This window comes from Argopecten irradians, chromosome 3 (assembly GCF_041381155.1).
Source record: "Argopecten irradians isolate NY chromosome 3, Ai_NY, whole genome shotgun sequence".
Lineage (NCBI taxonomy): Eukaryota > Metazoa > Mollusca > Bivalvia > Pectinida > Pectinidae > Argopecten > Argopecten irradians.
Genome location: NC_091136.1, coordinates 18,607,398 through 18,619,565, shown reverse-complemented (window position 1 = coordinate 18,619,565; position 12,168 = coordinate 18,607,398). Strand labels below are relative to the sequence as shown.

The 12,168-nt window shown below is 32.7% G+C and overlaps 2 protein-coding genes across 8 annotated transcripts in view; both read right to left on the bottom strand.

Moving 5' to 3' along the window:
• LOC138317729 (uncharacterized) overlaps positions 1-4,949 on the bottom strand; it is a 48,977-nt gene extending 44,028 nt beyond the window's left edge. For 2 of the 5 annotated variants that reach the window (XM_069259593.1, XM_069259595.1), the window contains exons 1-3: positions 4,790-4,948; positions 2,651-2,977; positions 1,919-2,269 (exon numbers count right to left, since the gene is read on the bottom strand). In XM_069259593.1, the coding sequence (XP_069115694.1) occupies positions 1,919-2,269; positions 2,651-2,977; positions 4,790-4,838 (727 nt within the window). In that variant the 5' untranslated portion in view covers positions 4,839-4,948. Of the gene's footprint in view, positions 1-1,918; positions 2,270-2,650; positions 2,978-4,789 lie in introns of all 5 variants that reach the window. The other 3 variants (XM_069259594.1, XM_069259591.1, XM_069259592.1) reach the window with 3 other exon arrangements.
• A 1,212-nt stretch (positions 4,950-6,161) lies between these two features.
• Positions 6,162-12,168, bottom strand: part of LOC138317728 (leucine-rich repeat serine/threonine-protein kinase 2-like) — a 59,719-nt gene continuing 53,712 nt past the window's right edge. For all 3 annotated transcript variants that reach the window (XM_069259588.1, XM_069259590.1, XM_069259589.1), the window contains exons 64-66: positions 10,497-10,675; positions 9,960-10,034; positions 6,162-9,705 (exon numbers count right to left, since the gene is read on the bottom strand). In XM_069259588.1, the coding sequence (XP_069115689.1) occupies positions 9,593-9,705; positions 9,960-10,034; positions 10,497-10,675 (367 nt within the window). In that variant the 3' untranslated portion in view covers positions 6,162-9,592. The remainder of the gene's footprint in view (positions 9,706-9,959; positions 10,035-10,496; positions 10,676-12,168) is intronic.

Here is a 12,168-nt window from a genome sequence, read left to right as displayed (position 1 = left end):
AAATCACGCACTGTACTGATCAAACTTCGACTTCGATTATCAACTCCACGCTCCAACAAACTCCTGATAACAAATTCCTTCTGGATATGTGTCCCATAAGCATAGTCTTTACAGACATATAGCTTTGTATCCCCATATCGCTTAGATTACAACTTGACTTTCCATATATTGTAATGACTATGTCCTTGATTTTGGACATTCGAGACGATACATCGAATTAATATATCATGTTCTTACAGGGTATTCTATTGGACGTTTCTCTTGTTACAAATGTAAGAAAGATCCTGATAAAGTCATACCTCTTTATATCAAATACAATTGTATATGATACATAAAGGATAAAGTTTTCCCTGTTAACCTTAATTTAGACCTCCTCATTAAATCAGTTTGAAACTATGGTTTTTTACAGTGATGAGTCCAAATACGCGAAGGGCGATCGTAATTAATTACTAGGTTCCCGTGATTCGAGTATTTTTTTCTCCATATATTTGATGTAAACTAATCTTTACATACCGGTATTTAAACTGTGTCTATCTATCGACTGCATATAGTATTTCTGGATAATACGATCTACTCTTGTTTCCCTTTAGACAGCACAATAAGAAATTATTTTTAAACTACACCTTTGACTTTTGTGACATTGAACGAACTTGCAATGTGGGTATGGATGATTCACTTGAGCGCGTTTTACACTATACTTTAACTCACTGGATATATATACTGGCCCAATATCACAAGCATGCACTTGTAGAGTTTCTCATTTGAAATTCGACACCAATTCAAGTTCAGAAACTGCTTTCTTCATTTCAAGCACATATAACATTCGGCAGTTCAAAATCAAGTGTCTCGTGATAATTGATATGTTTGTCAAATTGTCTAAGTCTGGTGCAGAGGTCAAAAGAAACTCGTACCAAGCTGTGTCGTCTGCTTCGTGCCTCGAAAATATAAAGCAAATCCTCGTGATACAAAATTACGTTTCTTCTTCAGAAGGCTGAGCCTTTTCCTTCGTCTTTCACGTGAATCATATAAGACGGCGACCCCGTGGGAAACACAGATATCTTTTGTTATTATCCCCGACATAATTCAACGTAACTGATGTTCTGAATTACCCAGTATTCAATGTCACGCATTCCTGAATGTCAAATGTCCATGTGGGAAGGTTGACGATATTTTTTAATGCTAATTATTATCTCTATTGTTCACTTACAATGTACACGTTATCACTGAAGTAAATGCTTCATTAAGGATGATCTAGATTGTGACCGAGATGTAATGGAATACATTTAAACACGTTCGATCAAAATGCCCAATGTACACATTTCCCCCCTGATTGTCTGCTATTGACAAACATAGGGGAAGGTCGCTAGATTTACTTCCCTTACAACACATCGATTGGACACAATCCCGTTTATATAACGTATATGCATTACTTACGAAATCTGAATTAAAGACCCCAAAAAAATAAACTATAATTTACTTCTATACTACTTTGCAAAGTCACTGATTAACTTTCAAGTGAATTGCCTTACGGAAGCCGTAATAGCCAGCTAAATATGAAATTGGTTTCTCAAAAACACATAAAAGTAATATTAATTTAGATATATAATTTATATATGCCGGTCTTATTTGATACACATTTTTTTATATTTTATAACAATATTTTTTTGTAAATTTCTTCATGATCTAGACGTTTTAGATCTAGTCAGCGACGTGACCAATGACGGTGAGTTCTGTTACAAGTGCCGCCCACATCTTATCTGATTGGTCAAGAAAATGTAAGATATATGGGACGACGATTTTGTTCACAAACGTAAGATTCCAGGCAAATGTCAACATAAATAGATGAAATTGATGACAATGAAAGAAATCGTGAATAGCACAGTAGCAGCCAAGATCAAAATTATATGTAATTACTTACCAAGAACAGGTGGTTCAACTAGAACTAATACCATCTCACTTCTGATTGGTCGAATGGGCTTACTCAGGGTTATCTCGTGTGTGACGTCACATACAACGTAGGTACCGTTGTCAGAAAAGGGAAAAGTGACATTGAAAGTATGATCGACATAGAAGGTTCCATTCTGTAGTTGTGATGTCGGACGATACCTCATAATTTCGTGATTTGTGACGTCATTATAAGGAGGCGATTGTAAAAGACGCAGTACTGGATTCGGCATCCCGACATTTCCTGTACATCGTAAGAGACGATTAGTTAAACCGTTTGCGTCTTCTCCCTCCGTCTGCGCTATGGTCAAAGAGATCGGCTGAGCTGAAATTAACAACGAGTTTAAAGAAACATACATGTGTTAATTGCACATGATTAATGATGATATTGATATTTCATACGCCCAAGACAAGTAGTCATGGTATATAATAGACTCTTGGCATCGAGTTTTCGTATGGCTTTCATGTAAGTCGAAACCGATGAAGCGGCTGACCAGTCAGCCGAGGGTTGGGAGTTCGATTCGCTATCTTCATAATTATAGTTTGCAATTCTGCTTCGGTTATCGTGACTAAAACACTAGATTCAAAGATTTGGAAGTGACCATTTAACATGCATAGATAGTTTAATCGTAAATTGTTCTGCTTCTTTGTTTATTTCTTATAATATCAAAAAAGAACAATTTAACAATGCCAAACTTTAACTTACCATAGGCAACAATAGGGAACAGACCCGATTGTTCCGAATACCCAGTATCCATGGTTACACGGTACCAGCCTTCATCTTCAATGAGAGCGGGGGTCAAGGTCACAGTTACGGATCCCGTGGCAATATTATCCACAATATTTGCACGCGCTTCCCAATTTGGGTTGACTGTTGTTACACCCTGGACAATACTGACCAATACGTCTGTGGTAGTCACGTCTGATATATGGAACTGTGACATGTTACTGGTCACTGGGTCAAAGGTGAAGGTCATGGTGCAGCTTTTCCCAAGTTCCGCTTCCACAACCGTGGGAAAGGTAAATGCTGCCACTAAAATACAAAAGAAGGACAATTAAACACACGCGTCTGGTGTGTAGAAATTGGTGTAAACTTTTAAACGTCTAAAATGGTCGATATGGATGTAAACTGTCACTAATCCTCAGATCACTGTGATCTAGGGTACATTAAGAGTGTGTTTGAGAAGGATCGGTTTTGGACTGTATACAATTTGTATGTATCTGTATGATTTGTTAAGTGTTTTTACCAAAGCATTTCCGTTTTATATCTTTATGCTATCATAAATAGAGTTTCTGCGCCTTGAATGTTCCTTAATTTTGTATCATTTGTGTTGAGCTATTCTGAAATTACAAATTATGCCTAATTACCGTTGTGCCATTTATAACAATGAAGTATCTGCAGGCCTGTGATCGGTCAGTTATTCTCTCCTGAACAGCCTCCAGTTTTACTAAGAAATAGTCCAGGGGTGGATATAACGTCGGTGATAGTAACCCCTGGAGTATCGAGGATGAGTTTAAGGTACATTACATACACATCTTCTTTTCTAGTATGATGATGAATTTTAATTAGGAAAGTGGAAAGGAAATCATCGGGAAATTGAGTCACAGTTTGTACTCAATTTGGATAGCGTGTATACATATTTTGAAATACAGACATGAAATGTTTTTACACGTAAATATATCTTTATGTGCCTGCTTTGTTGTAAAATGATGCGTCATTGCTCCATCTTTATCTTCCGTAGAATTAAGATATCTAACTTGTTAATAGCGACTGTATCCGCGATACTTTGGAATCTAAATCATTTTTTTCTGTAAGGAATCAATAGTTATTGACCGATTATCTAAAACACTAGACTATAGGCGTTAGCCTTGTAGCATCCCAAGTCCTTGTGTATTTATATTTGATGCTATAAAACAATAAACTCTCGAGTGAATCTCGAGATTGTCAACAATCTAATCAAAAGTTCAATACGGGCTAATATTCGTAATGTATACATGGTCAGATTATTTTCGTTTAAATAGTCCAAGATTCGCCAGAGTTTACAAGATATGGAGGGTGTGGGGCATACATTGACCTATATGTTATCTATTATGTTATAAATTAAAGTTCTCCGATACAAATACTATACTAACACGTGTAAGGTCAGACGATGACATTACGGCGACCAAACGTTTCTCCATTTCCACCATACATAGAGTCCAAGTCTATTTGTATCATTTAAAAAAAAAAAACCCGAATTGGAAAATGTACAATTTTGTTTTCAGGATTTTTTTTTCTCAAAAATAGTCAATATTTTGATGACTCGGTCGCTTTTTTGGGAGAAATAAATAACAACTTTATATGAGCAATTATTGTTCAATTCACAGGAATAAGACAGGGTGACCTCACAAGCCTCGATATGTTTTTATGCCGTTCCCTTCGCTGGTAGATGTCTCATGCACTCATGATTCAAAAGAGGAAATATTAATTTCAGGAAAAATATATACTAGCTTCACCTTATATGCACATGCATTGTGTGATAATGTTCTGATTTTTTGTTTTGTTTTGACGAGAAACATGGAAATAATGCAACGAACCACCGCAATTTCTTAACAAAATTAAAACAATTGATCAAGATACAAAAAAGACTCTCTATAGTACATTTTTCTGTGTATATGCTTTAGGTACGAAAACTTGAAAACTCGAAATATAGCTACGACGCTAATTTGTTCTTTACTACGAAACAACTTAGTTGCTTGATTATTACCAAAACGCTTCCGAAATATTGGGAATAGACGTTAACACATGCAAAGTACGTACAGAATAATTGGACATGTATACAGATAATTAATTTAATCTACATACCGCATATGGCATTAAAAACGATGATCATCAAAACCGAAAATATCTTCATTTTTCTGACTCCTTTGTCTCTGACCACACTGAAAGTGTTTAAAACTGAAACACACAGCTAACAAACACGATGTTACGACACGTTATATACACTTATACACACGATGAGTTGGCGCGAGATATCTCCGTGGATACGGAAATCATTGAACATGTAGATCAATTCACATACATATTGGAGATATATATTTCACTTCCGGTGTTCACTTTTATTGGAGCCATTAAAGGGCAGCAATAAACTAATGACCGGACATGTTATATCATAATGTGAACCAATGAATGCAAATATCGAAGTCATTCTACAGCCGACCGTTCGCCTTGTCATCATTAAACTGATTTTTACACTACCAAATATTTGTGGTTTGTCGGATTCATCTAAAAGACTTGATACAAATCAAGAATCTGAGTACCACTAAAGTGTGTACCAGAAAAAAAAAGTCATTTTCCGGTCTCTTCCGAGCACAATATCCTTTTTAAAATCATTTTCCGGTTTCTCTCGCGCACAGAATGATTTATAAGTCTATACAATTGTTGGTCATTTTACCTTTTCGAGGTACTGTACCATTTAGAAATGATGTACCTAACAATTATACCCGCTGAGAAGAGGTGGTTATTAACTTTGAAAGAAAACAAATGCCCGACCCGACAAAAAAACCTCACTAAAACCGATATACATGTACTTATCAAGTGTATTAGAGGAAATCTATAACGTGTATAACAGGAAAGTATTATGACATACAACTGTAAGCATATCAGCCCGTTTCTAGATTCATTTTTAAAGTTCTAATTTGGTAGCTTCATTGTTCTATCATTGGGGTTTATCTAAATAAAAATAATGTGTTTTTAAACAAAGACTAAATTAATAAATTACTCAATCATTTATCATAGGTAAGTTAGTTAGTTAAGAATAAACCAGAGACAGTCCAGTCAATATTATTGAAAATCTATGGAGAAACGTCGCGTACACCGGATATTGGTATAGAGCTGTAGATCCGTCCGTTTATTATCAGTCACCTAGGCTATATCACATGTTATATAGCCTTCAAAACCGATCCCTGGATATACATGGGGAAAAAACACCTTGGTGATCTTAAATTTAAAATTAACTCATGAACATTACAAGGAACTATTAATTTTAGTCTAATGTGAAAGTACAGATAGAAAATACTGTAAATACTACTCACCCTTTAGTCACTTCAGTCAAATGTTGAGCTAACAAAACTGCTATGATTGTTTTATATTCAGATGTTAAATGTAAATAAAATTATGTATGATGTGTTGCTGTTTTGTAGTTATTTGTCGACAATCACAACAGACTTCATGACTATTCCATACCCACTTGATTTTATTAACAATAATCTTTTATTCAACATGCAAATAAGCTTAAGACAGAAATGTATAGCTTTGGTAATATGATCATTAACATTAATTACTGATTACTGCATACAATATCATTGTTAATAAATGTACTTCAGACATACCAGTAATACATATATACGTAGGTATGGTCTTCAGTTTGTAAAGTGGTACACCAGATATAGGTACAGCAATGTCCGTACTTTTTTGATGGCTGCTGGATGAATGAGATGTGACAATGTCAAATATAATCTCTGCAAAACCGTCTAGAGAATAATACAGTTGTATAGTGTTAATACTAAAAGACAAGCATCCAAAACACATGAACAAGTTTATCTCACAACCTGGAATATGTTAAAACAATTTCTATTTTTTTTCCTGAATTAATCTAGTTTACTAAATTTGACCCAATAAGCTCTCAGTGTCCAGTTTCATGAACATGGTGCTTAAAAAGTGGGCGCATAATGAAAACAAATTAAGACTATCCTTTCATAAAATTATTCTATAAAGCAAGCCATAAATCAATTTGTAAAAGAAATCAGTAAGGAAACCAACACAGTTTTCATATTTTCAGTCTACATTTAATTCAAAGTAAGTGAAATTGAAGCCTAAAAAGGGAAGGGTTGCTTATAGGGATGGGGGCAATTAATGGGTTGAATATGATAATTATAATATCAAATACGGTAGTACTCGCTCATAATTAATCTCTGGTTATTGTGAAATTTCTTTCTAAAATAATAGTAAAAATACTTAGTTCAAAATACATGACCCTTGTGAAGATATGAAAAAAAATAGAATACAAATGATGGTTTCATGGATTCTTTTAAAGTGTGTATATCATAAGCATAGATTATAGAAACTGTAAAAATTTCATGAATATCATTTCTAACAAACGGATGAATAATTACTCCCAAATCAATATACTCGTGACAAAGAATACCACGTAATGTAATAACATTATATATAATGTATTTAATATCTTCTCATTTTAACTGCCATCTTTTCAATTTCATACATAATTGATATAAATTTAAAAGAAAAAAATAAATAACAAAATACCGTAATGTACTGACGATTAAAATTCATTTTGGCAAGCATTCAGAATAAAAATATATTCACATGGATGCATAACTACAGACTGAAGAAAGTAATATTGTAGTTTGTATGTTAAATGAATTATTATAACAGCATCTACAACTTGTGGAACAAATAATACATATATTTAGATATACAAAATACAGGGAGAAGGCTTATATAGGCATAGCCTGCAGCCAAATCCCCTATTAAATCAAATGATTTAATAAAAAATATTTTGAAATGAAAAAAAATATGTAAAATACAAAATATTGAAATATAGGCATATTTTCACTAATATCTAATTGGTGTAATGTTTAAAAGTCACTGTTAATTTGTCAAATCTCTGACCTGTTCAGAAAGTAACAAAAGCTTCAATGTGAAAATGGCAACAATATTGCACTTCTTCCAAATTCAATACTTTAAATGGTAAACAAAACACAAAAAATCACACATGTACTTCAATGGTTGTAAAAAATCACAGATATGAAAAAAAAAGATATTTAACATTTTAAATTGATAAATGCTTTCAAAATGTTACGCACTAACCATTGCTAAATCACAGGAAATTTCAACCATACATGCACAGTCATTTACTGTAAAAATTTTTAATCAAATCTGATATGTTAATATGTAGCACCATCAACAAATTTAAAGCACATTCATTTGATAAATATTTTAAAGCTAAAAATGTCACAAAGCATTGGCTTATAAAAACACAAAATCATATTCATATAATAATAGATTTACAATTATTTTGAATATAAAACTCCCATTCAAAGTGATATTGAAATTACCCCCCGGTGGGCATAATTGTAATAACAATAGTTTATACTTATCAAGAATGTATCACATGTGTTTATCTGTGTTGAATAGAATATATGCATAAAATAAAGAGTAGAATACAACAAATTAAGGTCAAATACCAACATAATTCTAAACAAAAGATCAGAAAAGTTAATCAATTATGTCAAAGGATGGAATCATTCCAGAAGACAACAATAATTATGAATTGTATTATGTAAATCATGAAATATCATCACATATAAATTGTTAATTATTACAGATTCAACTATATATTATACTCACAAAACTGGGGAATGATATCGGAGACAAGAAATGGATTTTCATTCAATCAGTCCAATTAAAATGGTATATATCAGGGAAATTAATAATACACCTGGATAAATTTAGGAATACAATAGTTGGGAGAGACAGTCACATAAACATATAAGGGGAGGTAATAGTCCAGAGGAAATAATCATAAAAATATCATAAAAGAGTTAAAATGGGAAAAATCATGTAATCATGTAAAATAACAAGGGAGACTATAATTCAGGGGAGATAATCTACAAAAAATATATCAGAAAAGACTTGTATTAAGGGGATATAATCATATAAAATAGCAGGGGAGATAATAGTTCAAGAGAGATAACCATTTGAACAGTGTTAAGTGGAAACCATCACAGCTATTCAAATATCAGGGAGGATGGTTCAAAGCAACGGACTAGGTATATGGTTTATCTATTTATAGAAATTATGTAGTTCCAGGGAAATAATAATTTCAATACGGAACATAAATATACATGTAATATCAATACATGAAGATTGAAAGGGATTATTACAGTTCAGGGGAAAAATATATATATTACAGTGGAACTCCGTTATATTGAATTCATTGGGGAATGGAAAATCACTTCAATATATCCAGATTTCAATATAATAACGGAGAAAGACAATGGATATGTGTGAAAAGGGTTTATAATTAATTTCAAATTAAGCAGTATTTCAATACAACCAATTTCAATCTAAGTGGGTCCCATGATATTATGGAAGACTATGACAAGGGGATAGAGTTATATAAACTATCATGGTTTCATTTTAATTCTGTTTGGGTTAATCGAGATCTGCTGTTTATAATCAGTTTGCACAGAACATCAGGGGACTAGTTTTTCTTACCTACAAACACACTTGGTATAACAAAGTACATGTATCTACCACAGAAGACAATGGTGCAGGAGCTACATGTAAATATAATATCAGGTAGCACACATCGAAAAATTTAAAATAAAAATATTTTAACGAAATTGACATACATTAAGGTTATTGTCTGTAAATATAGACATTTTCACTATTTGATTTAGATTTCAAAATGATGTTGTAATCCAGCAATTTTAGTTACATACTGGAAATAATGAAAACATTCCAAATACTATTTCATAGTCTATCACTAGGACAGGATAAGCTGCCCGAGAATGCATAAATATGGCCACAAGTATTCTCATTAATCCAAAATATACTTGTGAACACTACACTATATTGCATAAATCATCCTGTTTCCAATGTTTCCTTTTCTTGTCTCAACTCCAAGTATTTCAAGAATTGTTTGTATGTTTGATCATAGTTAGGGTCCCACACTGTCAAACAGCTGTACTCTTTATCTGAAAATACCCAGAAAGACATTTTAATGGTGTAATCAATCTCTTGAATTATCAGCAGTTTTAAGTTACAGTCAGACTTGTATTAAGTAGCTGCCAAAGGTACCGACAATTGGCTGCTTATTAAGACGGGTGTAATTCAAATGATCTTTTAAGTATCATATACCGGTTCAATGGGAGAGTTTAGCAAAATTATGTTAACATCAATTTGATTCGAAGTATCCCTTACAAACTCAATATTTGACCTCCAAACTCACCTTTGTCCTCTTGACCTTCCAGTCTATCCTTGAATCCTAACCCTCCACTGAGAACTGCAGACCATTTGAAGTCACCTGAAATTTACACACAATTATTATATGATATATATAAACTGCATCCAGTTATTGTGTTTTCCATTAAGACTACAACTAGTTAATAATGATCTAATTTAAAGGGAGTTTTGAAGCTTAAATTAGGTTATAACATTATTCAGTTTTTGGGTCCACCAGCGGACAGCATGCCCTGGTAGAGCTGGTGTCGACCTCATTGAATCTAATCCATTGCCTATTAGAGATGAGAAGTTGAAAAGTCTTAATGACGAACATACATTGTAGCCATATCAGCACAGACCAGTTAGTTTCTCAATGAATCACAACATCAGTACTCTAATCATGAGCAGATTCCAATCAATCGAATGGAGGCCAACACTATGATCAACTTATTATTAGCATTTCTTAGTAGCAATTTGGAGTGAAGTGTCTTACTCAATGATATAACCACATCACACAAAGAACCAAAATTACAGAATACAATACCTTTAGGTCTGACGTAGACCAGACTCCTGACAGCACTAGCATATCTACAGGTGATGGCGACCCCTGTCATAGACTTGAGGTCGATGAGTGCAATATGACCTCCTCCTGTCCCTACCCAGGCCATGCCATTGTCTGGTACAAGGGTCAGTGAGGTCACACGACCCTTGTTTTCTGACAGGCTAAAAGAAATGACAGACAGATCTAGATGTGTCTACATTATCAATACAAAGTCAATTACAATTTTGCGAATCTTGGAAAAGTTTAGCATTTCCAAATGCACATTTTTTGGTTCTTTTTTTACACATATCAAAATACTGAAGGTATCTTTTTTTTAAATTTATTTTTTATTCATTTTTTTCAAAAAAGATACACATCACAACATATACAGAAGATACATGAAAGACTAGTACAATAGAAGTTACATTTGTAGAGTTATTTCAAATTGAATATTTTAACGTATGTACATACATATATTTACAAGTAACTTATTAACGTAAAAAATACACACATACATTCACATAAGAGGTCTATCAAGAGTTATTTCCCTTCCTACAGATGTAATGAGAAATTGAACTAGGGGAGACAACTCTTTATAAAAAATTACACCAAAGACAGGAAAAAGAAAAAAAAAAGAGATTAAAAAAAAGAGGGGGGGGGGGGGGGGAGTAAACCTAGGTCACAGATCTTTCAAAATTTTTTGAAATATTACTGTTTATACATTTAACCAATTTTGTAATTCTGCAAGTGCTTGTGGTTTCCGCTTTAAATTACTGTTGGATATTATAATCCTGTGAGCTTTTAGTTCAAATTTAATATGATTTTTTAGTCTGTTTAAATTGAGTTCTTTTTCTAGACATTTGCAGTTGTAAATGTATTGTTTTACTAGAAGCAGTATCAAATTTTCAATATGGAAATTAGTATTTGTACTATCTTGTTTGCCGAAGATAAAATCCTGTTTTTCGAATCTAAGACTTAAATTATTAGTAATTATAGAAATTCTTAATTGTTCAATCAAATTTGATACATTTTCACAGTCCCAAAATATATGAGTGATTGTTTCTGGATGTGTTTTACAAAATGTACATAGATTGTTGTTTGATTTACCAATTCTTAAAAGAAATGTTTTTGTAGTTAGTATTCTGTGATTTATTCGGAATTGTAACCATTGAAGCTTTGAGCTAGTAGTATCATTAAAAGGTTGATTATAAATATTTCCCCATTCATCCCGATCAATTTCAAAATTTTGATTCCATTTATTTTGAGCAGTAGGTATAACTTCATTTTTAATTAAAACATTATATATATTTTGAACACCTTTTTTACAACTTAAAATCAATTTGAGGTTTATTGGTATGTTAGGAAGAGTTATATTTTTTTCAGAGTCAAAACTTTGTTGATTGTTTCTGATGACATGATTAATGGCATTTTTCATACCCTGATATTCTAGAAAATTGGTCTGAATATTATACGTTTCACGAAATTCTTCTAGACTATATATGGATTGGTCTGTTTTCAAAATGTTATAGATAAATACCCTTTTCATACCATAACTTCTTAAAAATAACTTTATGATTTATTCTGATTTCATTATTAAACCAAATAGGGTTTTCTAAAATATTTGTTTTGTAAATATTACTTGAACTTAAGGTCGTACACCAAGCCTCTAGAACAT